Source organism: Anopheles coluzzii, chromosome 2, assembly GCF_943734685.1.
Source record: "Anopheles coluzzii chromosome 2, AcolN3, whole genome shotgun sequence".
Classification (NCBI taxonomy): domain Eukaryota; kingdom Metazoa; phylum Arthropoda; class Insecta; order Diptera; family Culicidae; genus Anopheles; species Anopheles coluzzii.
Window position 1 is genome coordinate 119,570,956 of NC_064670.1, and position 24,581 is coordinate 119,595,536.

The 24,581-nt window shown below is 48.5% G+C and overlaps 6 protein-coding genes across 7 annotated transcripts; 4 read left to right on the forward strand and 2 right to left on the reverse strand.

Moving 5' to 3' along the window:
- Positions 1-1,067: 1,067 nt before the first annotated feature.
- Positions 1,068-5,150, forward strand: LOC120949066 (cytochrome b5). Its single transcript, XM_040366039.2, has 3 exons — positions 1,068-1,420; positions 3,292-3,485; positions 3,578-5,150. The coding sequence occupies exons 1-3, from the start codon at positions 1,307-1,309 to the stop codon at positions 3,654-3,656; spliced, it is 387 nt and encodes a 128-aa protein (XP_040221973.1). The 5' UTR covers positions 1,068-1,306; the 3' UTR covers positions 3,657-5,150.
- A 136-nt stretch (positions 5,151-5,286) lies between these two features.
- Positions 5,287-7,835, reverse strand: LOC120949065 (tubulin alpha-8 chain-like). The gene is made up of 2 exons (XM_040366036.2): positions 6,815-7,835; positions 5,287-6,724 (listed from the first exon to the last, which is right to left on the reverse strand). Exons 1-2 carry the CDS (start codon positions 6,815-6,817, stop codon positions 5,378-5,380), a joined length of 1,350 nt encoding a protein of 449 aa, XP_040221970.1. The 5' UTR covers positions 6,818-7,835; the 3' UTR covers positions 5,287-5,377.
- Positions 7,836-8,672: 837 nt separating this feature from the next.
- Positions 8,673-12,950, forward strand: LOC120951228 (sarcosine dehydrogenase, mitochondrial). Its single transcript, XM_040369811.2, has 7 exons — positions 8,673-9,019; positions 9,790-11,039; positions 11,121-11,318; positions 11,644-11,786; positions 11,849-11,954; positions 12,022-12,612; positions 12,674-12,950. Exons 1-7 carry the CDS (start codon positions 8,875-8,877, stop codon positions 12,932-12,934), a joined length of 2,694 nt encoding a protein of 897 aa, XP_040225745.2. The 5' UTR covers positions 8,673-8,874; the 3' UTR covers positions 12,935-12,950.
- Positions 12,951-13,971: 1,021 nt separating this feature from the next.
- Positions 13,972-18,536, forward strand: LOC120952657 (translational regulator orb2). Of its 2 annotated transcripts, none has more exons than XM_040372095.2 (3): positions 13,972-14,472; positions 15,829-16,037; positions 17,726-18,536. In XM_040372095.2, exons 1-3 carry the CDS (start codon positions 14,394-14,396, stop codon positions 18,332-18,334), a joined length of 897 nt encoding a protein of 298 aa, XP_040228029.2. In that variant the 5' UTR covers positions 13,972-14,393; the 3' UTR covers positions 18,335-18,536. The 2 variants fall into 2 exon arrangements, with proteins under 2 accessions (XP_040228029.2, XP_040228028.2); XM_040372094.2 differs by having other exon boundaries at positions 13,977-14,472; positions 15,793-16,037.
- Positions 18,537-19,732: 1,196 nt separating this feature from the next.
- On the forward strand, positions 19,733-21,386 carry LOC120950411 (glutamate-rich WD repeat-containing protein 1). Its single transcript, XM_040368405.2, has 2 exons — positions 19,733-20,880; positions 20,965-21,386. Exons 1-2 carry the CDS (start codon positions 19,866-19,868, stop codon positions 21,324-21,326), a joined length of 1,377 nt encoding a protein of 458 aa, XP_040224339.2. The 5' UTR covers positions 19,733-19,865; the 3' UTR covers positions 21,327-21,386.
- On the reverse strand, positions 21,304-24,581 carry LOC120950410 (mismatch repair endonuclease PMS2). Its single transcript, XM_040368404.2, has 4 exons — positions 24,322-24,581; positions 24,084-24,243; positions 21,586-24,005; positions 21,304-21,521 (listed from the first exon to the last, which is right to left on the reverse strand). The coding sequence occupies exons 1-4, from the start codon at positions 24,424-24,426 to the stop codon at positions 21,402-21,404; spliced, it is 2,805 nt and encodes a 934-aa protein (XP_040224338.2). The 5' UTR covers positions 24,427-24,581; the 3' UTR covers positions 21,304-21,401.

A 24,581-nucleotide genomic window follows, 5' to 3' on the forward strand; every position in this document is an offset into this window, starting at 1 on the left:
TTCCATTGTTGGCCGGAGAAATGCATTGTTTGCCCCGGTGGCAGGGGGTGAAAGTAATTAAGCCGGATGACCACTTTTTTCGCTCTGTTTGCATACGTGGACATCCCGAGAGCTCCTCCCCACCGCTGATAGCATCTGAGCGTGCAACCCGTAATCGAAGTGCGATCAATAGTGCGGACTCCTCCGGAGCATCATAAAATAAACATTAATTTAAATGGGGGGAAATGAAACGAATTCAACAACAATATAATGCAGCACCATTAGCACCATTAGACGGTGGGGAGGGCTGTTATTATTTACCAAATAGAAATGCTTTTTTCAAGAGCAACATAGTTCGTTCGGGCCACGGTAGCCGGACGGTGGTGCAACATGCAATGCATCATTGCGGGCATAAAATCGATACTTCTAAAACTGCTCCTGCAAAACCAATTAAAAACAGCCAGAGGAAGATCCAACAAAAGCACTAGGGCAGAGTGGTAAGGGGTTAGGATATGCACTGCCCCCTCACTGAGAAGAGTGCCGGCTTATGCACCGGTATATGCAAATAGGTTAATGCAATTGCAATTGCATTACCGTGAATGATCATTTCGACAGCATTGGTCCATTATTGTGATACTGAATGTACAAGGGAATCGATTTTACTGAAACAAAATCTAACTTTTCTAGCTGTTTATCAATAGTGTAAAGAAAAGAAAACAATTGCCGGTACCTATGTAGAAAAAACAAACATCCAAAGAGGATTTGTGATTTGATCGATTGGTTTTCGTTGCATGCAAAGATGGTAGCATCATATGAAATTGTTTTATCGTCTTCTTTTCAAATTTGCGCAAGTACCGCAGTAAGATAAATGTTTAATTGCATTAAAGAGTAAACAAAACATTTTCGGCAAATTTATCATCAAAAAAAGAAACTCCATTCAATCCATCTTGAAATTACGTGGAACCATTTCAAGCGCTCAACACGCACCGCAACGCCCAACGCGGAGTGGTAAACGGATGCTGTCACTGCTCGTTTGACAGCTACCCCACCCCCGGAGCAGTATCACATCGCTGCAGCCCGTTCAACACAACCCCACCGCGAACAGTGCGAGCTAGCACGAAAAGGCATTTAAACGTCACACAATAGCCGAACGGAACGAACGTACACGCGTATTTCGGTCGCGCTCTCCTCGGGGAAAGAAAAAAAAAGAAAAGCAGCACAACAAGTGCAAGTGGTGTAGTGTAGCTTTCTTCCTCCATTATCAGTGGTAGCAGCAGCAGCAGCAGCCCCCTAACACCTAAGCCAACCAAAACCCACCCCACCAGCCATGTCGGAAGTGAAAACGTACTCGCTGGCGGACGTAAAGTCCCACAACACGAACAAATCGACCTGGATTGTGATTCACAACGACATCTACGATGTGACGGAGTTTTTGAACGAGGTAAATCCCGCCGAGGGGTGATGGGTGCTCCGAAAGGGAGCAGGTCAATAGAAGGAATCACGGCAGGCCGTGTAGTGCCTTCAACGTGGTCACAGTGGCAAGGTGTGACAGGGAACGTGGAAGTGCCACGAGTAAAGATAGATAATCACCACACCAGAGGCACAACCTCCTTCCGGCCAGTAGAAATGAGCAAGATAATGAACCGTTTCCAGGATGAGATGGGGGAGAGGCGCGACCAAACCATTCGCGGGCCCCCGTTTTAGAGAAGAGAAATCGCGCCCCATTTTCACATTGCATAACTCGACGACAGCTGGATAATCGTTTTAAAACGGCTTTTCCGGCAGCATCATCATCATCACCATCATATGGCCGTGGTCCGTCCGCTGGGAGGTGGGGGACGATTTGCAATGCAAACAACACAGTAGGGCACACACCGAAGCGCGCATATAGTAGGCAAGATCTTGAACTGCCGGACAACGATCGCGCGTAAAAGATACGATGGCAAAGAAGACGATGTGACAAACACACGGAGACGGAGATTGGGGTTTGGAAGGGGTAGAACTACGGAGTTGTTTTTTCTGCAGTATCATCTGGAACCGTCGAGCCGCTGCCTGCCAGCAAGCAGTACGATATTTGCAAATCATGCTCGGTGCTGATCAAAGTTCAAGGTTAGAAGGCCCCCCTTCCAACCGAGCAGACGTCGTTGGCCAGCGAGGAGGGTGGTGTCTGTTCGTAACGAACGGTCAAATCGTATGTGTGCATATTTCTGCTGGAACGTTAACGGTTTAATGAATTTGTCTGTATGGAGTCCAAAAATGTAGATTTGTCGATTTTAATCATGCGCGGATCGTGCCAGTCGATCGTCACCGGACACATCAACGTGTACACGCCCAGTACGGGGTCATTTTTCTTTTGAGCGATCTATTGATGTTTAATAGACGAAAGCTGCCAAGTCATCAGCAATAACAGCAGCAGCAACAGCCACTTTATCAATATTTTTATGTGCATCGCGATAGGAGTAGTAAAGAAGACTGCAGCAAACAAGCACACTTGCTGCCGAGGGAAAGTTTATTACAGACCTCGGCTAGGCCATCGTAAAAAAAACGCTAAGGTTAAAGATGATTAGGCATAAGACTAGAAATCTGTCTCGTTTACATTTCCAATAGCATCGCACCACTAGCGTCGTTTTCCACCCCAAATGGCTTTGTGCTGTGTGGGTGCGCGCTGTTTTGCACCACACCAAGTAATGGAGAGCTCCCCCAAGCGCGATCGAGCGCGAGCTGCTGAACTGTGTTAACCTTGACGGAATCATGCAAACATGAACAATTGAACATCACGCATGCCCTGTTCGGTACGCCTCTATTGTTTTGTTTACGCATCTAGAGATCTTTAACGCGGAAAGGAACAGCTGTTGGTTCCAGCTGATGCTTGGGCTGACTGGCTGCTGATAGCTTTAAACATTCATTTCGGATTACATGAGGACATTAAGTTCAATGCAGGATATTTTATTTAATCCTTTAAAAAATCACATTGTCACGTACGCAGCCGCAAAAAGCGCGTAGAAAGTTCCATCGTGTACCCTTTTAGACGAATTTAACCTCCGGTGCTGGTGCGCGACGACGTACACACGATAAGATAAAGCAGTATTGTCACGATGAGTTTGCAAAGCGAGGCTACGAGTAGGTAGCATACCGGTTGAGACATACACACCATGGAGAGACCAAGATATGCAAGATTATTTGCGCTACAAAGATAATAATTGTGTTTTGTTTTATAAAAAAAAACTCTTAAAAAATTGAAGTCTTTCTCATCGCAACTATCATTTTAAATTAAATTTTAATCTAATTGCAATTGCGGCTTCTCGTTTTTAGCATCCCGGTGGCGAGGAGGTGCTGCTAGAACAAGCCGGCAGAGAAGCAACGGAAGCGTTTGAGGACGTCGGCCACAGCAGCGATGCCCGGGAGATGATGAAGAAATTCAAAGTTGGCGAACTGATCGAAGCGGAACGAAAACAGATCCCGGTCAAGAAGGAACCGGACTGGAAAATGGACCAGCAGGATGATAAGTGAGTAGTGACTGCATTGTCTTTATCAGAGCTTTATCACCTAATTAACGCTAACTTCTTTCGTTTTTTTTTCAAACCCGTTTTTGCAACAGCCAACTGAAGCAGTGGATAGTGCCACTTATCCTCGGACTGCTCGCCACCATCCTCTATCGGTTCTACTTCACCCAGTAAGTCCCCCCGGGCTGCGCACGCACACACATGGGGGCCACCGAGCAGCTGCTACACACACACACATTTCCAAGTACTGTACTGTTAAGTGGATGAAAGTGTTTGAATGAATGCGAGTCAGGAGTGCATGTAGTAAAGCAAAAAACAGAAATGGCATGTGTGGGAAAACAAACATCGCATCGCACAACGGCCACGGAACAAGGACCCCCACAGGGCCACGGGGTTCGTGTTATAGTATGCAATACAAAGGTGCTGTGTGTGGTTGCGGGAAGGGAGATTAGTTAAAGCAAAAGGGGACAACAAAAGAGGATAGTGGAACTACTAAGGAAATGGCACCCATCCAAGAAGCTCTTATGATAGTTTCAAACACTAGAAAATCGCAACAACTGGAACAATCTAAAGCAAAGCAAAAGCCTTCATACAAAACCAAACGTTTTCCAATGGCGTTTTGGGGTGAACAGGAGCGTACACACACATACAAGCATTAAGGTAGGATTTCAGAGCGCCAGGGAGAAAACCCGTGTGCGCCACACGGTAACAAAAGCTAAACTCTAAAAAGGCCAACCATATTTAGAATTGATTTCTCTATAAACACTATCTATTACTATCTTCGCTATCTACTACTATCTCTCTGTCTGTAAGCCAATTTCGAACGAAAACATACAACAAAAAACCATCCAGAAACCAATTCTCTCGGCACGGGCGACGAGATGTGCTGATTGTAAATCAGCATATTAGGATCCATATCGAAACACGAGACGAACGCGCCGGCGGAAACGAGAATAGCGAAAGATTGCGACAAAACGTATTTAAAAACACGATCGGCAAGATAATATGTACCTCTTTTTTTCTTCTATGAAAAGTAGGATACCAAAGTTTCATCGACTGCCTTACCTTACATACACACAGTTTTTGGGGGGAGGGATGGAAACAAAATGCGGGCCGAAGGGAACGAAAGAAGGATGGCAGTGTGTAAGGGCCCCTTACATTGGCCTGTGAAATGCATAAAAGATTTTCATTTGTTACTCTTTGTATTGTTAGAGCTCCCCGGGCTCGTGGTTCGTGCGTCACAAGTATGGTCGATTTTTTTTTGTTGCGTTTCTTTCTCCCAATTTGTAAGAGTGATGCCCCGTTTCTATGCCTTTCTAGGTGCCACGGCACAATTCTAGCACGCGTTAGCGATAGGAGAGAGCGTTAAATTCATCATACATTTCTGAGCGCCTCACTAAGGGGAGGAAGGGACGGCTCTAAAACTGTTTCACGTTAGTTTAAATGTTTTATATTGTGTTAAAAAAACGTAGCTTCCGGGGCGTGATAGAAGAGTCACCACACACACACAAGCGTTCATGTTTTTTTTATTCTTATCTGTATGGGGAAAAGGTGTTTAATTGCTGTGTTTTTTTACCTTTAACAAAGATGCTTTTTTTACAAAAAAATCTTTTCTATGTGTCTACCAAAATGGAGCGAAACGTTACGGAATAAAATAACAAAACTTTATATGTAATGTACGTCTCGTGACAGGGTTAAGGACCTATTTCATCCGAAGTTACGATTGCAGCACTCTCTTTCTTTCTTTCCCGAAATTCCTCTACCGCGAGACGCACGTTATCGTAAAACCAGATACAAATAACAAATAGTTCAAAAATTATTCTTATTTTATTAAAAGCCGTCTTCCCCCGTAACGTTCAACGTTCTCAATCAACCGCGGCGCCTTGCCGCGCCCATTAATACTCATCATCATCGTAATACTCCTCCCCGGACGCGACCGTATCGCCCGCCACCTCCTCGTAGTCCCGCTCGAGGCACGCCAAGTCCTCGCGTGCCTCCGAAAACTCGCCCTCCTCCATGCCCTCCCCGACGTACCAGTGCACGAACGCGCGCTTCTTGTACATCAGGTCGTACTTCTGGTTCAGCCGGGCCCACGCCTCCGAGATGGCGGTCGAGTTGGAGAGCATGCAGACGGCCCGCTTCGGTTTGGCCAGCTCGCTGCCCGGCAGCACGGACGGGGCCTGCTGGTTGATGCCGATCTTGAACCCGGTCGGGCACCAGTCGACGAAGCTGATGTGGCGCTTCTTCTTGATCGCTGCCACCGCCTCGTTCGTGTCCTTCGGCACGACGTCGCCCCGGAACAGCATGCAGCACGCCATGTACTTGCCGTGCCGCGGGTCACACTTGACCATCGTGTTGTCCGCGGTGAAGCACGCGCTCGCAATCTCCGCCACCGAGCTGCTCTCGTGCGACGCCTTCGAGGCGGACACGAGCGGTGCGTACGACACGAGCGGATAGTGGACGCGCGGGAACGGCACCAGGTTCGTCTGGAACTCGTTCAGGTCCACGTTCATCGTGCCCTTGAAGCGGAGCGAGGCGGTGGCCGACGACACGACCTGCGCCACGAGCGCGTTCAAATCGGTGTAGTGCGGCCGATCGATCTGCAGCGTTTTCGAGCAGATCTCGTACGTCGCCTCGTTGTCCATGATGAAGCAGCAGTCGGACGTGTTCATCGTGCCGTGCGTGCACAGTACCGCGTTGTACGGTTCGACCACGGCGGTCGAGATCTTGGGCGACGGGTAGACGGCGAACTGTAGCTTGCACTTCTTCGCATAGTCCATCACGATCTGGTCGAGCAGCAGCGAGGTAAACCCGGACCCGGTGCCGCCGCCGAACGAGTGGAACAGCAGAAAGCCCTGCAGCCCGTCGCACTGCTCCGACAGCTTACGTATCGTGTTGCCGACCCGGTCGATGATCTGCTTGCCGACGGTGTAGTGCCCGCGGGCAAAGTTGTTCGCCGCGTCCTCCTTGCCCATGATCATGTACTCGGGATGGTACAGCTGCTTGTACGAGCTGTTCCGGATGTCGTCGATCACCGACTCCTCCAGATCGATGAAGATGCTGCGCGGCACCACCCGGCCGGAGCGTGTGTCTTGAAAGAAGGCGGCCATGTTTTCCTCCACCGCTTGGTTAGGTGCCATCAGCCCGTCCGGCTGTATGCCGTGCTCGGTGGTGAACAGCTGCCAGCAAGCGTTCCCAATCTGGCATCCTGCCTGGCCTACCTGTATCGAGATTACTTCACGCTAAGCGCGAGAACCAACAAACAACCGAAAAAGTAGTTTAATTATTATTTGCACACCCAACCCAAGATTGCACTGAAGGGCGTAACGCACCATTTTTGTTCTCTATTCTACAACGAAAAGACGCTCACACAACGATGGATAAAACGAACGATAAACGATGCGCAAAGGACAATGCCGGACACACGACTGAGCATGAAGGCTGGTGGTGGTAATACATACGATACACACGATCGGCACTGTGGCACATACATTCAAACCACACGGACACGGACACTGTACAAGCACACAATACACTCGCAAAGCAAACAGGATGCACACGAAGATCCTATACCACCGTGGTGCTAGTTAGTGTACTTTGTTAGTATTAGACACTATTGACAGTGAGTACAGCAGGAGTTTCGTAGCGCAATATTGGTCAAAAATTTGGTATTTTATCTTTTGTGCCAATGCCAGTATGAAGTGTTATACAAAACCGTTTGTTCTAACTTTACTTTTCAAATAGAAATTAAAGATCGCGAAGGATTATTAGCTATCGTACAAACATGACGTCATTTACTGTAGAGTAAGAAATGACTTATATTTAAAGAACGTGTGTTTAAAAAAGAAATACGCTTCCACCACGTGGTCGACCGTAAGAACGATACAAACCGAGCAATGCAGCAGTGAACAAACGTTACGGAATAAAACGAAAACGTCATGTGAGGGTTGGAAAGAGGTTGAAAAATAAGGAGCGAGAAGGAATTCTTCTTATGAGGTGCAACAAGTAACACAGCAGGATAGCCAGGATACGGGGCGATCGTTGCTACCGCTCAGACCGAACCTCAGAATCGTTTAGTACAATGAACTAGTAAACAAATGTGTCAAATTAAATAGTGTAAACAATGACGGGGATCAGAAGGAAAAGCTGTCATTGCTCGGTATGGGAGGAGAGTACTATAGACCAGAACCATTGGCAGTTGACTGGTAAACATCGAAGCGAATGGACGAAATAAACGAAAAGGAACTCTACAAATTGGAGCTTAATCAAATCGATGACATATGTCTCCGATATGGCCTTCTTATTCTTCTTCTTCTTCTTCTTCTTTGGCTCAACAACCGTTGTCGGTAAAGGCCTGCCGCCTACCACTTGTGGGCTTGGCTTTCAGTGACTTATTGATTTTTCCCCATAGCAGGATAGTCAGTCCTATGTATAGCGACACGGTCCATTTGGGGCTTGAACCTATGACGGGCATGTTCTTAAGTCGTACGAGTTGACGACTGTACCATGAGACTGTCCGAGATGGCATTTCAGGTGTAATAATAACACCGATTACTAGCTAGATATCAGCCAGAGGATCCCAATTTTTAACATAGAGACTTTGAGACTCTTCTCTTGTCTATCCAGAACTCGTAGGTAGCTACTTCAGGTTCACTAAGAACCTGGAATTTATTGATTACATATGTAAACCAAGCATTCAGGATCAACCAGGATCAAGCAAGCTGCTTAGATCCTCGGGTATAACATTAACGCAACGAGGAACTAAATCGGTTTGAGTAAGCGCTTTGATCTAGAAAGCTGGGAAAATGAGACCATCCCAATAAGCAATACGCAAAGCCACTCACTTCGATCGTTCACTGAACGCGATCGCCTAAAATTCAGCTCTAACAACTTGAACAGGTGCCTTCGTAAAACAGTCACACACACACCACACACTTCCTCCTGCCTAGGGAAGCTTGCGCTTGATACGAACACCGCTGACACCGGGGGATAACCTTCGCGTGGTTCTGTGCCGTTTGCGGATTATCAACATGCTGTTTTTTGCACTTCCTTCCAGCAGTAATACACCACAATCAGAGCAGCGCGCACATTGCGCATCCTCCGAACGCCCGCGTCTTGTTGTGGCGGCAAGGCATATTGTTATCAAAGGGTCCACAATTCCTCTCCCGCGTATTGGCAATATCAGCGTGGCAGCGTTGCGTTATGGTTTTAAGTCTTCCGTGCCGATCAGTGTTTGGTTGCGTCTGGAACGGGCCGGTCGCAACGAAGAATTGTGTGGCACACAACATTGAGATTAATTAAATCATAATCAAGCGTAAAAGAGTAATAGAGTTGAAAGTTCAGCAAAAACATTTGGTTTGGTGAAGTTCAAATTGTAAAGCAAGTTACGAAAATGTTACGACTGAGAGCGAACGCGGTGGCAAAGTTTAAAAGTCACATTGCGGGTGGCGAGCAACGTGCCATCACTGCAGCGACCTCTGCACGCAAATATTCCACTGAAAGCCCACTGCCCGAAAGTGCCGATGTAGTGATCATAGGTTAGTAGTAGCAGGTTTCAAAGACCCTTCTGTGTATTATAAGGACAAGAAAATGTTCCCATCCAAATCTTGGTAAATTAAACAACGCTGCTATTACTCAAAAACTTCCAGTCAATTGAGATTAGCGCACTCCTTTTTAGTTGGTTATTATTGCCACTCTGATTCTGATAATCGCCTCAAAAGCAACGGGAATTTACGTGATCAACACGCAAAAAACACATAAACGGAAAATAAACCTGCAAAACGCTAGCTCGAAGAAAAACAAAACCGGCTTGCCGGGGTCCAATCTCTGGTGAAACAACCAGCGACCCCATAGACGGCAGCGTCGCCATCGTGCGCAAGACGCTGCCCACGATAACCACTGTGACCTTCCGTCCAGAAGCCATCAATCGCTCGACGATCGCTGATCCAGTGCGATTTTCGATTGACGTTGCGTCGATCGGTGAACTGAATGGCAAAAGTAGCAGGAGGCAGGTTCTGTTTTGTTGAACTACATCCACAGTACAAATAGGTGCAATGAACACAACACAAGCACTGTAAAGCACGAACCTCAGCAGGCGGTTAAAGTTCAAACCCCCTTATCAATCCGGTACGATCGTTCGGGGTGCGTCTGTTTTCAGGGTTTTTCTTTTTAATTTACAATAATTCCACTACACAGCAGCTGGTGTTGTGGCCGCTAACGCGATCGTAGTAGCCTTCGTTCGGGGTATAATTGTCAAATTGAACTCTCGCCGTTTACTAGCTCTTGCGCTTTGTTTATTTCCCACCAGGTGGCGGTTCGGCCGGTTGCAACACACTGTACCAGCTGGCAAAGCGTGGCGTCCGGGCGGTGCTGCTCGAAAAGTCCAAACTAACGGCCGGTACGACCTGGCACACGGCCGGTCTGGTATGGCGCCTGCGACCGAACGATGTCGAAATTCGGCTGCTAGCGGCAACGCGCGATCTGCTCATGAGCCTCGAGGAGGAAACGGGCCACAATTCGGGCTGGATTAACAACGGCGGGCTGTTCATTTCGCACTCCCCCGAGCGGTTGGATGAGTACAGCCGGTTGGCTACGCTCGGCAAATGCTTTGGCATCGAGTCACACATCGTCGGGCCGGAACAGGCCCAGAAGCTGTTCCCACCGCTAGACCCGACCTCCTTCACCGGTGCCCTCTACTCGCCCGGTGACGGTGTCGTCGATCCGGCCATGATGTGTACCGCCCTGACGAAGGGTGCCACCGCTAATGGGGGGCTCGTGGTCGAGGACTGTACCGTGTCGCAGATCATTACCGGCGAGAACCTGCTCGGCATGAAGGACGTGCGCGGTGTGCTCACGAACAAGGGTACGATCCGCACGAACACGGTCGTGAACGCGACGGGCGTGTGGGGCCGGGATCTGATCGAACCGCTCGGCGTCTTTCTGCCCCTGATACCGATGAAGCACGCGTACGTCGTGTCGGAAACGATGGACACCATCCATCAGATGCTGCCAAATGTGCGCGATCACGACTTTTCGCTGTACTTCCGCATCCAGGGCAAATCGATCTGCATGGGCGGGTACGAGAACAATCCGATCATGCTGAACCGGGTGCCGGGTGACTTCCACTTTGGGCTGTACGATCTCGACTACTCGGTGTTCGATACGCACATCCAGGGTGCGGTGAAGCTGTGCCCGGCGTTTGGCAGTGCGGGGATCAAGAGCACGATCTGCGGACCGGAATCGTTCACGCCCGACCACAAACCGCTGATGGGACCGGACCCGACGGTCAGTGGGCTGTTTCACAGCGTTGGGTACAACTCGGCCGGCATGATGCTGGGTGGCGGCTGTGCGGAACAGCTGGCACAGTGGATCATACACGATCGGCCCGACCGGCACATGTTTGCGTACGATGTGCGACGTTTCACACCCAAACAGAAGAAGGCACTGAACTGGGCGACGGAGCGAAGCCACGAGGCGTACACGAAGAACTATAGCATCGTTTTCCCGCACGATGAGCCACTGGCCGGGCGAAACTTTACCGTCGATCCATTCCACAAGGTAGGCGAAGGATCATTAGTATGGTGGGAGGTAAAAGGAGGTGGTTTGATCAAACGTTTTTCTCTTTGTTTTGACTTCCAGCAAATGATACAATATGGCGCAGTTATGGAGGAAAGACATGGCTGGGAACGGCCGGGATACTTCCTACCGGATGAGACGGTTGTGGTGCAACCGTACGATTGGTATGGCTACTACGATCATCCCAAGAACGCCAACACACACTACGAGGAAGCACTGAAGGGAGACTACACGTTTGGATTTTCGGAGCATCACGACTTGGTATGATTTCTTCGCAGGGAACTAGTGGTGGGACCTCGGAATCGAAACCTCCCGATTAGGTTTTGGGATTTGGATCAATTAAGAATCTGATGCCGATTTCGAAATCGGCTCTAGAAACGGACTCGGTTCCGAAATAGGAATCGGACTCGGTACCATAATTGGCTTCGGATCTGGAAAAGGAATCGGCTCCATAATCAGAATTGAATCCGAAACTGATATCGGAATTGGATCCGGAATTGCAACCGACTGTGACATTGGAATCGGCTACGGGATATAAATCACAATTTTTTGCAACTGATTGTAAACCTTCCTGCCTTTCTTGCAGATCGGTGAGGAAGCACTCACCTGCCGCCATGATGCTGCACTGTTCAATTTGAGCTACTTCTGCAAACTCTTCCTTACCGGCAGCCAGGCAAAGGAGGCCGCCGAATGGATCTTCACCGCCAACTTGGATAAACCGATCAACAAGTAAGTATTGGAGCTATTGTACACGAGATAGAGGCTTCATTTTGAGCCCTTCCTTTGCGCAGGACCATCTATACTTGCGCTCTAAACAAACGGGGTGGCGTGGAAGGAGATGTCACGGTTAGCATCGTAGAGTCGGGACTGGGTGGACTGCATGATCCGATCTTCAAGGTAAGTGTCATGAGCCTTATAATGGTGTACTCGGCAAGTGACTCTTTTGCTTCCATCTCCAAAACAGGGTCGTGGATACTACATCGTTGCGGGAGGTGCCTCCGCTTACCACACCAAATGTCACATCCTGGCCGCCATTCAGGAGAAAGCGTTCCGGGCAGTGGTGAGCGATCACACGGAGGAGCTGGGCGTACTATCACTTCAGGGACCGAAAAGCCGCGAAATTCTGCAGAAGATCACCGATTTTGATCTATCGAACGAGAAGCTGTTGCCGATGAACTCTACCGCCATACTGACGATTAAGATCAATCCGCACTACAGCTGCCATGTGCGTGTGTTGCGCGTCAGCTTCGTCGGCGAGCTGGGCTACGAGCTGCACATTCCCGAGGAAAGCTGTAACGATGTGTACAACGCGCTGATGAAGGCAGGATATAAGGAGAGTCTGCGAAACGCGGGCTACCGAGCACTGTACTCGCTCAGCAGCGAGAAGGGCTACCATCTGTGGGGTTCGGATCTCCGGTCGGACGACACGCCGATCGAGGCCAACCTGGGCTTTGTGTGCCGAAAGGAGGGCGAGTATCAGGGCAAGGAAATTGTGGATCGACAGCGCGAAAATGGCGTCAGTCGGCGGTTGGCATTCTTTACGCTGCGGGAACAGGTAAGACCTTTGCAGGGTGCGTCTTTTTCTGTAAATTATCATCTTTCTGTCCCCCTCTCAGGTACCAATCTGGGGATTGGAAGCGGTCTATCGGGACGGAGAGATTGTGGGACATCTGCGGCGCGGAGAGTATGGTTACACGCTCCAGAAACCGATCGGCCAGGCGTACGTGCAGCGCGCAGACAGTAGCCCAATCACGAACCAGTTCCTGCAGTCGGGCCACTACCAGATCGAGGTGATGGGCAAGCTGTACGATGCCGATTGCCATTTGAGAAGTCCGTTTGATCCGAAAGGTGAACGGATGCTGGGAATATACAAATAAATCTTTTTAACCGCTAGAGCTTAGTAACTGACATCGTGTTTAAACCGACCGAATGACACGCCAAGATGACATATCCCGCCGGGGGCAAACGGGTGCGACCTCGGGTTTGAGCGTTTTTCGGAAGGATTTCGAAAGGATTTATAGAGGTCCAGCGGTACACGACGGTTTGCATAATTTATGGTCACCGTTTTCACCCCACTTGAACGCGTGAAACGATCAACCACAAGGCGGGGGCGCGAGAGTTCCACACGTATTGTGGGAATGTTATCCGATCTCCGACTTTCTTCCGTTCGTGTTCGCGCACTTGCACACAGTGCATGGTGAAAGATGGTTCAGTAGAAGTAATGAGTAACAGGATCCTCGTAGAGGGGTGAAAGACAAGGACGAAAAAGGACGAATCGACGAATCAGCGGAGCAAATGGACTGTCAATAGAGGTGATGGGCCGTATGCTGCGGTAAAAAGGCACGGAGTCAAGGGTGAGCGTTTTCCGACCATTCCGACCCCGCGTGGGATGGGTAATAAATTGTTCGTAATTTGTCATAAAATTTTACAGCTCGTTTCCCAGAGACAACTCGACACGCGACACGACACGATGCGGACAGAGTTTTGTGTGGCGTGTTGCGTACTGCTGCACGCTGTCTCTCATCGCACATGCTTTCTTTCTCTGTAGGGGAATTTTTGGTTGTTTAATTTTAATTGTTTTTGCAAAAAAAACTTTTAATTTTAGGTTTTTTAAAACAAAATTTACCAAAATTTGTCAAAAGTTTTTGGATATTTAGGCTATTTGACTCGATCGTTGGATTCATTTAATTGTCATGAAACATAACAAAATAAAATATAAGTACAATACATCAACTACATCGTTATTTGTAATAAAATCAGCAAATCATTAATTTTACTACCCTTCCTTCTATGCAGCATACTGTATTTGCATAACGGACGATCATCGCGCAGCATAAGTTTGTGCCAGGGAAATGAGTGGGCGTGGCTATGCCATCCTTTTGGGAAAATCTATGGTCTGCTATGAGGATCGTCGATCGACTCTCGGTTTTTAGTGGAAGTCTAGCTCTAGCTCATTTGAAACGAAACTATTCCCCCTGACGGTTGTAACGATCACTTAATCCTTTGCGCTGCAAAAGATTTGTGACATCAATCGCAAATAGATACTTGGTTGAATTTAATGGTGAATTAATTAATCTCATTATTGAAAGTGAAGATTTTGAATTGAAGGGTAGTTTAAAAAAATCGCCAAGCACATCGAAATTGATTCGAAAGATGATATTTAGAAATATCGTACAGTGAACAGCAATAAACCATACAAAATAATGCAAACAGAAACATAAAGTGATCGTGATTAAAAGTGTATGTGTTTCTAAAACTGTGTAGTTTGGTCACAAAAATATCTACTTTATTTGAAAGTGCAATAGATTGGTTAAAAGGAAGAATTGTGATACAACTATGCCGAAACGGAAAAAGGCTCCATCGCCCAAGTTTGATCTGCTCGAGGACGGGTTTGATGATGACTTCAGTTCAAATGGTAATTTATCTGCTTTCAGCTTCAGTGTCCATTATTAAGTGCACAGTTCTGCTGGGTTGTTTAAATATAGTGTGGTTGTTTAAATTCTAACTAACACATACATTTCAATTCTCACGTTCTTGACGGCTATTCAATCATGTTCAATTGCCAATGTTCTATACTAAAGTACTCCTAGTGTCTCTTATATGATAAAACAATGGCCAATGATGAAACAATAAATTACAGAAGAAGTGCTGCAGTTTCTAGTGTGTTCTAGTTAGATGATCTTCAACATAATCAATGCACATATAGAGATAACCATTCTCGAAAATTTCGAGAAAATAACTGCGAATCAGTTTGAATTTTAATAACATACGATGAACCATACTATACGCTCATTTTCTTACTTTACTATGTACATACGATTCCAGATTTGATCAATATAGCTAAGAAACATGATCGTGCTTAGTTAAGTCCCTTTAACCATCAAAAGTCTTCTATACATGTCACTGTATATCACTAGAAATACAAGTTTAGATGGCTGTAATTCACCCTGTATCTAATAATTATCCCATGATAGTATACATGTTCAACTTCAGCATAAATATAGCAAACAAATATGTGATGATCGCATATGCAATCGGCAGGGCGCACGCGATCTGTCGGACACATTAGAGAAGGATCATTTCACAACGGTGATTAAAAGTTACATAAATTATTCTAATTTATCTAACTTAAATCAGATATTTGTTTACAGCGAAGTCTCTATAAGGTGTACGATGATCAAGGGACTTACGGATTACAATGATCCTGAGTAAACTAAATAAACGTTTTGCTATGGAGTATCCATAGTGTTGAAATATGGCTTCGTTTGATCGCCAAATAAAATCATTCTGTGGATTTCCATTTGAAAATTCTCCTTAGAGGATTTACGTATTCATTTTGCATATGAAATTCAGATAAATTCGACTTAGAGAATCTTCAAAAGGCGTCTGCAAGAGTCTGAATATTACAGAGAGTTATCTGTAATTTGAGTTTGAGATCATGCACTATAAGTAGACATAGCATCTTCCCTGACCATTTTGTTGCTATGGCAACTAGTGCCGTACATCCCAGCTTACCAAAACCCGGACACAACTGATCAGTGTGTGCTGCATTGCTGACTTCGCTATAATCGAATCAACCACTAAACAAATATGAAATAATCCACCCGGTGCGTGTGTGTGTGTGTGATAAAAAATTCCATTGGTCATCTACAAAGAAATGTTTTCCCCTTGTCGTTCTCGTTTCCGCTGGCGCGCATCGCCCCCTCAACCCACCTCCCCCTCAACGGGTGCGCAGACGACAAACCGGGCACGCCGATCCAACGAAACGCAGCAAACGCACGTGAGCGGGCCCGCATGCGCGTACTGTCGAAAGCGTTCTTCAACCTGAAGCGCAACATCCCGTGGGTACCGGCGGACACCAAGCTCTCCAAGCTGGACACGCTCCGGCTGGCCAAGAACTACATCACCTACCTGGCCGCCACACTGGACGGCCAGTCGGTGGAGGATTTCTCTACCAACCTGGCCCAACCGCCCAAAACGGTAAGTACGTGTACGCTACTACTGCTACTACTACTACTAGCGTCACCGGCACAGCACCTCACACAGCCGGGGTAAATTTAGCAATGAGACGTAGGCTTGCTTGAGAAAATTGACGCGAAAGGGGAGGACTGAGAACGCGAGAACATACCACACAAAGGCGCGCATCACTGCAGTACCAGGTGGATCATATCAACCGATTCGGGCGAAGGGGCCGGGTTTACTTGCTTCCTGATAGGTAAATGTGGTACGAGGCGTCGCGTATTTTCTTTACACACTTTCCACCCTCTCCCTGTCCGTGCTTTCCCCTGTCCAGGGAAAACGATCGTGAGTGCTATAACTTTTCATCTCGGAAATGTGATGTTTACAAGTCATTAGAGATGAACAAATAGGCGCGTCGAGGGCGATGGGCGGGCGTTTTTATGGCTTATTGCCCCCATTTAGTGCGTCTAACGGCGAGGAAATGACTCATTAGTGAAGTGCAGCATACGATTCAGCGTTTGAGGGAGAAGATCACGGGAAAAGCCACTGTTCAATAATTGCCTCTTTTCGTCGCCAGGCAAGGTACAAAAAGGAAATGTGTGAGAAATAAAGATCAATCTCGGGGAGCAATGTGCAACACCAAAAACAAAAAAAACGTGTTGGAAAATAGGAAAAAATCTCATCTCAACATATGACAGGATATGACGCGGCCGGAGAAGAGATGACGAGCAGCTCTCAAGCTCAAACGGCTCGAGAAGCATGGAAATGTGATGCTTTGACGCGCATTTTTATGACGAATGCCGGCTGGCGGTAACGATACAGAGCGAACCGTTTCCTTGCCTGAATGGTTTTCCTTCAGTTCCATTTTCACGATAAAACACATCAACCACCAATCCTTTTCCAACCCTTGTGCCACCATGGGGTTGTACCCTGTACGGACCGCACAGGCGATTAATTGTTTAACAAACGGGACGCTTGTTTACGGGATCGCTGAAAAGCGATATCCAAACAAACACTTTGTGCGCCCGAAGCGTGTAAACATGCGTGTACTTGGGCGAGGGCCCTCTCTGGTGACGATACAGCCTGGATGGTTGGCGTGTGGCATTTTCCCTTGCGGACAATGGGCATTGATGGGAAGCATGATGATTGTTTATGCGATCGTTTATGTTAAGGATGTGGAATAATTGTTAACACACAAAAACTCAACTCATCACCCACGAAGATTTGTTAGAATAAATCAAAGGAACGTGAATGCAATTCCTTCCTTCTGTAGAGTTTATGGTTTATGGTGCTTTGAAGTACCACAAAAAAGACACCAACGTTTACACAAAGTAGGGAATCTTCATTTGTAATTGGTTTCAGAGGTTGAAGATCCTGATGCAACAAACATACCGCAGCCGATCGATAAAGGTTTTGTTATTTAAAAATTCTCATCTGCACATTTGTTTCCGGTGTTTGGGTATTGGGCATCAACATCCGCTGTTTATGGTGGTAAGATATTTTGTTGCTTTCGCGGTCATCTTGCCGAGAGTATGCACTTGAAGAAAATATCGCATTACCTAGCGCAGATCCTAGCGCATATGACGATCAGTCGCCCCCCTCTTCAAAAGCGGGATGTCCTCAGTCGCTTTTCGCTTCACATTTCCCACAGTATATTTCCTCATCTAATGCTACCATTTCATTCGTCCCTTTCCTCCCCCTCACAACAGGCATGGCCTTTCATCTTCCAGCAAGTTCAGCCACACGAGACAAGCAAATCGAGCAAGCACGGAACGCAGTCAACGACGGCTGCCGCGTTCACAGCTACGCCACCGAATGTCGGTCAATCCACATGTGCCACCATGGCGGCTGATCGGCAGCCGGGCAAGTGGGTCGACTACCATCATCCCAAAGATGTCACCTCCGGTGGTGTCGCTGTGTCGGAGGGTATCAAATCTCAAACCATCGCACCGTCGCCGCTGAGCGTTGCCGCTTCGTTGGGTGGATTCTCGGAAAATCGCATCGGTTCTACCGTTCCCGGTCTGGGGGATGGCGTTGTTGGGGTTACCGATTACGGGGGGTTTGGGGGAGAAGCGATGGGGATGGTGGGAAATTCGGCCACCCTTCACCATCAACCCCAGCAGGAGCCTCACCATACCCATCGACAGCAGCAGCAGCAGCATTCGGTTGGGCAGCAGGAGCATCACCACCAGCTACATCACCATGGGCACCAGCAGTATCAAACGGCCGGTGGGAGCGGTTGCCACGTTGGGGGAAGCGTTGGAATGTCCGGAGCGTACCAGCACCGGCAGCATATGGCTTCGATTGGCAGTGATTGACACGGGGACGGGTTATGGGGACGCACCCCAACTGTACTTATAGTATTTATAAAATCGACAACTTTAAAGCAAATTCGGACTAATCGTGCTGTTACATACCAAAGTATTAAAATGGATCGTATTACACCAAAAATTATAAACATACAGACACTTTTGCGAAATAAATTGCACATTGAGTGCCAAATGCGGTACCCGAAACACGTTCATATTTTCCTTTCATTTGAATACATTAATCGGGACCGGGACAGGTTAGTAATTCGTTCTATCAGCGATACATTCATAACAATAAAAGGGAGCAGTTTCATGAGCGAGATGGGTCCGGGATCAGATCCAGTAATGGTTTGGATACGGTATCAGTTCCAGTACTTATATGGATTCAGTAAATGATTCGGTACCTGAGCCTGAGAATAGGATTTAAATCTGTTCCACGACAGTTATAGGTCCAAAAACAGTTCTAAAACTGATATGAGTTTAGAACTAGTCGAGGGCCCTTGTAGGTTCGATGTATGTTCCAGGACCGGTATGGATTCAGGTTTAGTTTTAGGGTAGGTTTGAAACAGGACCAATTCTAAAACTGGTATGAGTTGGGGACCAATTCCAGGACCCTTATAGATTCGGTGTCATTTTCAGGACTGGTATGAATGTCAGATCTATTACAGGAACAGTATGGATTCAGGTACAGTTTTAGTGCAGGTTCGAGACAGGATCAATTCTAAAACAGGTATGAGTTGGGGACCAGTTTCAGGACCCTTAAGGGAGACCTATTCTAGGCACGGTATAGGTTCAAGATCAGTTTTGGGACACGACAGGTTCCAGAATTCAGAGTTCGATATCAGCTCTTGAACCGATTTGGGTTGGGGGTCAGTTCCAGGATTGATATAGATATAAGATCTAATAAAGGAACGGTATGGGTTCATGATCAGTTCTATGGAAGGTTTGGGAAAGGACTAGTTCCATCAATGATATGGGTTCGGTATTAGTTCTAGGACCGATTTGGGATCGGGATCAGTTTCTGGACCAATGCGGGTTATGGTTTTGTTTCACGACCGATATGGGTGTAGGTTCAATTCCCGTTGCACTATGGACTTAGGACCAGTCCCAGAACCGGTAAGGAGGACTCAGTATCACTTCCGACAATGGTTTAGCCATAGAAGAATTCATATTCAAACATCACCATCGATTGACTGATTTCATTTTCATGGCATGACCATTCACATAAAACCATACACTATTTTTTAAAATCAAGTAAAAAACAAATAGACAAATACAAAAATCGAAAAATAAACACCAAATATTTCATTCCTGCAACTGGCCTGCTGTATGCAAAATTCTAGCACACACTGTACGCTATGGTGCAAAAATGGAATCTCTAACCCTGCACTGTCCCGGCTGTCAAATAACCCAACCTGTCAACGCAAGCACATGGTTGTTGTTTACGTTGCCGGGGCAGTCCACAGCGTTCTCTTTAGGGTTTTGAATTGCAAGTGTATCGATTTTACGAATAGTAAGCAAAAAAGCAAGTCTACTCACCATGTCGGAAGCCGACGAACAGATGGAGGTGGCCGAGGATCAAAACATCGAGGACGCTGATCTGGAAAATGCAAGCGACGGGGACGACGATGAGGATCTGGAGGAGGAGAAGGAGGATGGCAAGGCAAAGGTTTACCTACCCGGCGGTAAACTGTCCAACGATGAGGAGCTGGTGTGCGACGAATCCGCGTACATTATGCTGCACCAGGCACATACCGGAGCACCCTGCCTCAGCTTCGACATTGTAAGCGATCCGCTCGGCGATGATCGGGAAACGTTCCCCCTGACGGCGTATGTCGTCGCCGGTACGCAAGCGGCCCGTACGCACGTGAACAGCGTGATCGTAATGAAGATGGCCAATCTGACGCGCACCTCGAAACAGTCGGCCGACGGTGAGTCGGACGATGACGAGGAGGTGAGCGATAGCGAGGACGTGAACGAGGACCAAACGCCCATCCTGACGAGCGTGATGATCAAGCACCCCGGGTGCGTAAACCGGTTGCGTGTGTCCACGTTCGGGAGCTCGCAGTACGTGGCCTCGTGGAGCGAGATGGGCAAGGTGCACATTTACAACATCAACGAACAGCTGGCGGCCATCGACGATAGCAGGGCGCGCAAGACGTACCAGCAGAACAAGACCGGTGACGGGGTGAAGCCAGATTTCACCTTTTCCGGGCACCAGAAGGAAGGCTTCGCGATCGACTGGTGTCCGACGACGCGTGGCATGCTGGCGACGGGCGACTGTCGGCGTGATATTCACATCTGGCGCCCGAACGACAAGGGCGCGTGGAATGTGGACCAGCGGCCGCTCGTGGGACACACGGACTCGGTCGAAGATATACAGTGGAGCCCGAACGAAGCGAATGTGCTCGCCTCCTGCTCGGTGGACAAATCGATCCGCATTTGGGACTGTCGGGCGGCGCCCGCCAAAGCCTGCATGCTGACGGCGGAGAATGCGCACGAAAGCGATGTGAATGTAATTAGCTGGAATCGCAACGAACCGCTCATCGCTAGTGGTATGTGGTTGTGTGTTTTGGGGTTGAGATTTAGGCGGTTTTGGTTTAACGGTTTCTTCCATTTCTTTCCTCTCGCTTTACAAGGTGGCGATGACGGTGTGCTGCAGATATGGGATCTGCGTCAGTTCCAGTCGAAAACACCGGTGGCAACGTTTAAGCACCACACCGACCACATAACGACCGTCGAGTGGCATCCGAAGGAATCGACCATCCTGGCGTCCGGTGGTGACGACGATCAGATTGCCCTGTGGGATCTGTCCGTGGAGAAGGACGATGGGGACGATGCGAATGACGATCCGAACTTGAAGGATCTTCCACCCCAGCTGCTGTTCATCCACCAGGGACAGAGCGAGATCAAGGAGCTGCACTGGCATCCGCAGCTGAAGGGTGTGATACTGTCCACGGCACACAGCGGGTTCAACGTTTTCCGTACGATAAGCGTTTAATGGCAATAGGAATACATTCACAGGAGCACAACGACGGTGAGTGCTGCTTGTAAAACTAAATGGTCGGGGTTCTATTCACTTGTTATCATCCGTAAATTCATCCTTGATTGGATTGCTTGTGGGGATTGGATCGATTTGGCGGATCATTGCTAAGTTCACCAGGTGTCGCATCGTTGGACGGCCATGTGGACAGTTCTGTAAGACAAAACAATTAATCTTTTTATAAAAGGACCACAGTCACCGAACCCAATCCACCTACCCACGGTTGATCGATTTCTCCCATGTGGCGTATCAGCCGCTCCATCTCCCGCAAGGACAGTGCTCGCCCGATCATGACCGACTTGCGGCAGGCCCGGGAAGCAAACATGGCCCGCACACGGGACGGCCGGCAGACCGTGCTCGGGGCGTCCTGCATCATAAAGATCAGCTCGTCGATGTCCTCCTTGCCAAACTCCCAGTTCCGGCTGTACGGTTTCGCCATCAGCCGCACCTTCTTCGTCGTCGGGGCCGCACCGTCCACCTCGAACTTGAATCCGTTCATTTCGAACACGTCCAAATTGTCGATCAGCACCATCTCGTTGACGGCGGTCAGCTCGAGCGGCTGCGGCACGACCAGCCGCTGGTTCTGCAGCACCGTCGTTCGCTGCAGATCCTCAAAGTTGTACTTCTCGTCCGTTGCGTGCTGATCGACGATGAACAGATCGTCGCCGAGCCGGACGATGATGAACCCGAGATTAAACTGCCCCACGATCTCCATCTTGGCGAAATCGTCCTTTGTTATTTCCGTCTGCAGCTCACTTTCGGCCGCCTTATTGCTGGTCGGGTTGATCTTGCTCTTGAATCGCAACCGTGTCAACGAGTTTTGATCCGCGGTGCGGGCGGATTGTAACGTTTGTTCGCGCTTGATGAGCTGCTCGAGCGAATCCCAGCTTACGGACAGCTGCTGCTGATTGCGGTGCCGCATATCGTTCGCTTGCCGCTCCTCGTCGGACAGCTCGTCGTCGAGCAGGATCGATTGGCTGGTGGAGATGGAGGATGCAATGCTTTTGTCGCTTGGTTCCCGTTTGATTGGGGCGGCGAATTCGGCAAGGGAAAGCAACGTTTCACTGCTAGATTCTGGTATAATTTCCATCCCATCATCGATTGCGCGCGATGCACTGGTTTGTGAGAGCGACGGAGAAGAGGAGTCCGATGCTTCGGTTTTACAGCTCAGAAAGGAAACGAGCTCAGTGACGGATTCTTGAGAGGATGTCCCAGCATTAGCCTTCATCGAAAGTTCGTCCCGCTGTCGCTCTTCTTGGGATAGTGGGTCTTGTTCTTTGCCGTTTGTACACCTTATCACTTTAATCGATTCCTTTACAACGTGTTCGGCTCTTTCCTCACTGCTCGGCTCTTTCAGAATGGTCAAATCATACGGATTTTCTTCATTCTTCGCCTGCTTTGACGAGCGCATCGTCGCCTCTTCCTCATCTGTCATGCTATCGTTACAGCTTTTCTGCGAAGCTTTCGTTGTGTTCAGGAAATCAATCATCTTCTGCATTCCGCCACTGCAATTGGAGCTTCTCTTCCGCTTTTGTCCTCCGCCGGTTCCACCGCCAAAGCCACTAGCCATTTTTGGCGGTTGAAACGTAAACAGCAAATCCCCGGCCGTACATTTATCGCTTGAGCTCGAGTTGAGAAAATCTTCCCGCTCCTCACCATTCTCTTCCTCGTCGTCCTTGTCGGAGGGTAGCGAAATGTTAAGCAGCCGGCTTGTATCGCTTAAATTCTGGTTCTGCATCGTAAAGGAAGACGGCACTGTTTGGAACGTTTTCTTGATCGATTTCCTTATCGCCAGCATAAGGATCTTCTCGTTGTTTACCAGCACCTGCCGCTTGTCCGGCGTTAAGTTCACATCCACCTCCGAACGGTCCAGCATGAGATTCAGAAACACAAACGGTTGCTGATGCACGTTGTACCGGTGGTAGGCATCGTTAATAAGCTTGCTAATCTGCTTCGGCTCGCAGGGTCTCGAATTGATGAAGTAAAACTGGCGATCCTTGGTGCTTCTGCCCGACCCGTGCGCGCAGCTCGAGATGTACCCCTCGATCTTGTACCGGGACAGGTTAAAGTTGTCCACCTCCTCCTGCGTCAGTGCCATACTATCGTCAAAGTCGCTCGCTTCCAGATCCTGTATCTTTCCGTTGCCGCCGATGCACGGTACGAGCTGCATCAGTTCCGCCGTCTGCTTCGTGCCGAACAGGGCCGTCACGTTGTCGAGCACGCGGGACGAGCCCTGCGTGCTCATGATCACCGACTTGCCCCCTTTGGCGGTGTGATTCGTGCAGATGATGCGCACACCAACCGACACCAGACAGTACGCCTGCAGTATCTGGCACATGCGCTGAAACTCGCGCTTAATGTTGCGCTGGAACTCTTTCTTCCGCACCGGCAGTGTCGCGAACAGGTTCGTCAGGCTGACCGTTGTGCCGACGGGGTGGGCACAGGGTGCTCGCGTTTGGATGCGTCCCTCGTGATTGAGCGTTAGCTTGGTGGCGTGCGGGGCCGTGCTGTGGCGCGTGGTGATAATCATATCGGACAGCGCACACAGCGAGCTGAGCGCTTCCCCCCGAAAGCCGAACGTTTCGATCGATTCCAGATCGGTGAATTCCTTCAGCTTGGAGGTATGGTATTTGGCCGCTTTGGAAAGAAAAATGGGAAGGAAAGGTGGTGCATTAGAAGCCATTACTCAATCGAGCAAGAGAACGGGAAGCTTACTTAGTCCTTCAAAATTCTTCTCCTCAACACCGCTTCCATTGTCGGACACTTCGACCAGCTCGGCACCACATCCGCGAAGCTTTACCTCGATCAGCGTTGCACCGGCGTCGAGCGAATTTTCCACCAATTCCTTCACAGCTATGGCCAGATTAAGCACAACCTGAGAGTAAACAGGAACATTAGCTTCCGTACCTCAGCAGCGTTTGAACTGAAATGAATGAAACTCGTGCCCCCATACCTGCCCGGAACAGATGCGATGGACCGTCTCCTTGTCGATGGCATTTATTTTGCTCGATTCAGCATTCGTTGCCGGTAGCATGGGCGTTTCCAGCTCTCCAGACATTTTGTGGAAGTAGTAAACACATCAAACACTAAAATACTGCACTATAAAAATAGAAAAGCGTAGTAAAAAAAACGCGAGACGAGTACGACAAACTTGCGTGATCCAATTTCTACAAATATGTTGACAAAACAACAGGCCGGTGTATGCGCGCGCGC

Excerpts from the sequence above, each read along its gene's own strand:
- LOC120949066 (XM_040366039.2), top strand. The coding sequence starts at position 1,307 with ATGTCGGAAGTGAAAACGTACTCGCTGGCGGACGTAAAGTCCCACAAC. Across the intron at positions 1,421-3,291 it reads TGACGGAGTTTTTGAACGAG|CATCCCGGTGGCGAGGAGGT; the intron begins GTAAATCCCGCC and ends TCTCGTTTTTAG. Across the intron at positions 3,486-3,577 it reads ATGGACCAGCAGGATGATAA|CCAACTGAAGCAGTGGATAG; the intron begins GTGAGTAGTGAC and ends TTTTTGCAACAG.
- LOC120951228 (XM_040369811.2), top strand. The coding sequence starts at position 8,875 with ATGTTACGACTGAGAGCGAACGCGGTGGCAAAGTTTAAAAGTCACATT. Across the intron at positions 11,319-11,643 it reads TTTCGGAGCATCACGACTTG|ATCGGTGAGGAAGCACTCAC; the intron begins GTATGATTTCTT and ends CCTTTCTTGCAG. Across the intron at positions 11,955-12,021 it reads TGCATGATCCGATCTTCAAG|GGTCGTGGATACTACATCGT; the intron begins GTAAGTGTCATG and ends TCTCCAAAACAG.
- LOC120950411 (XM_040368405.2), top strand. The coding sequence starts at position 19,866 with ATGTCGGAAGCCGACGAACAGATGGAGGTGGCCGAGGATCAAAACATC. Across the intron at positions 20,881-20,964 it reads CGAACCGCTCATCGCTAGTG|GTGGCGATGACGGTGTGCTG; the intron begins GTATGTGGTTGT and ends TCGCTTTACAAG.
- LOC120952657 (XM_040372094.2), top strand. The coding sequence starts at position 14,394 with ATGCCGAAACGGAAAAAGGCTCCATCGCCCAAGTTTGATCTGCTCGAG. Across the intron at positions 14,473-15,792 it reads TGATGACTTCAGTTCAAATG|ACGACAAACCGGGCACGCCG; the intron begins GTAATTTATCTG and ends ACGGGTGCGCAG. Across the intron at positions 16,038-17,725 it reads TGGCCCAACCGCCCAAAACG|GCATGGCCTTTCATCTTCCA; the intron begins GTAAGTACGTGT and ends CCCTCACAACAG.
- LOC120950410 (XM_040368404.2), bottom strand. The coding sequence starts at position 24,426 with ATGTCTGGAGAGCTGGAAACGCCCATGCTACCGGCAACGAATGCTGAA. Across the intron at positions 24,244-24,321 it reads ATCGCATCTGTTCCGGGCAG|GTTGTGCTTAATCTGGCCAT; the intron begins GTATGGGGGCAC and ends GTTTACTCTCAG. Across the intron at positions 21,522-21,585 it reads GAGAAATCGATCAACCGTGG|AACTGTCCACATGGCCGTCC; the intron begins GTAGGTGGATTG and ends TTTGTCTTACAG.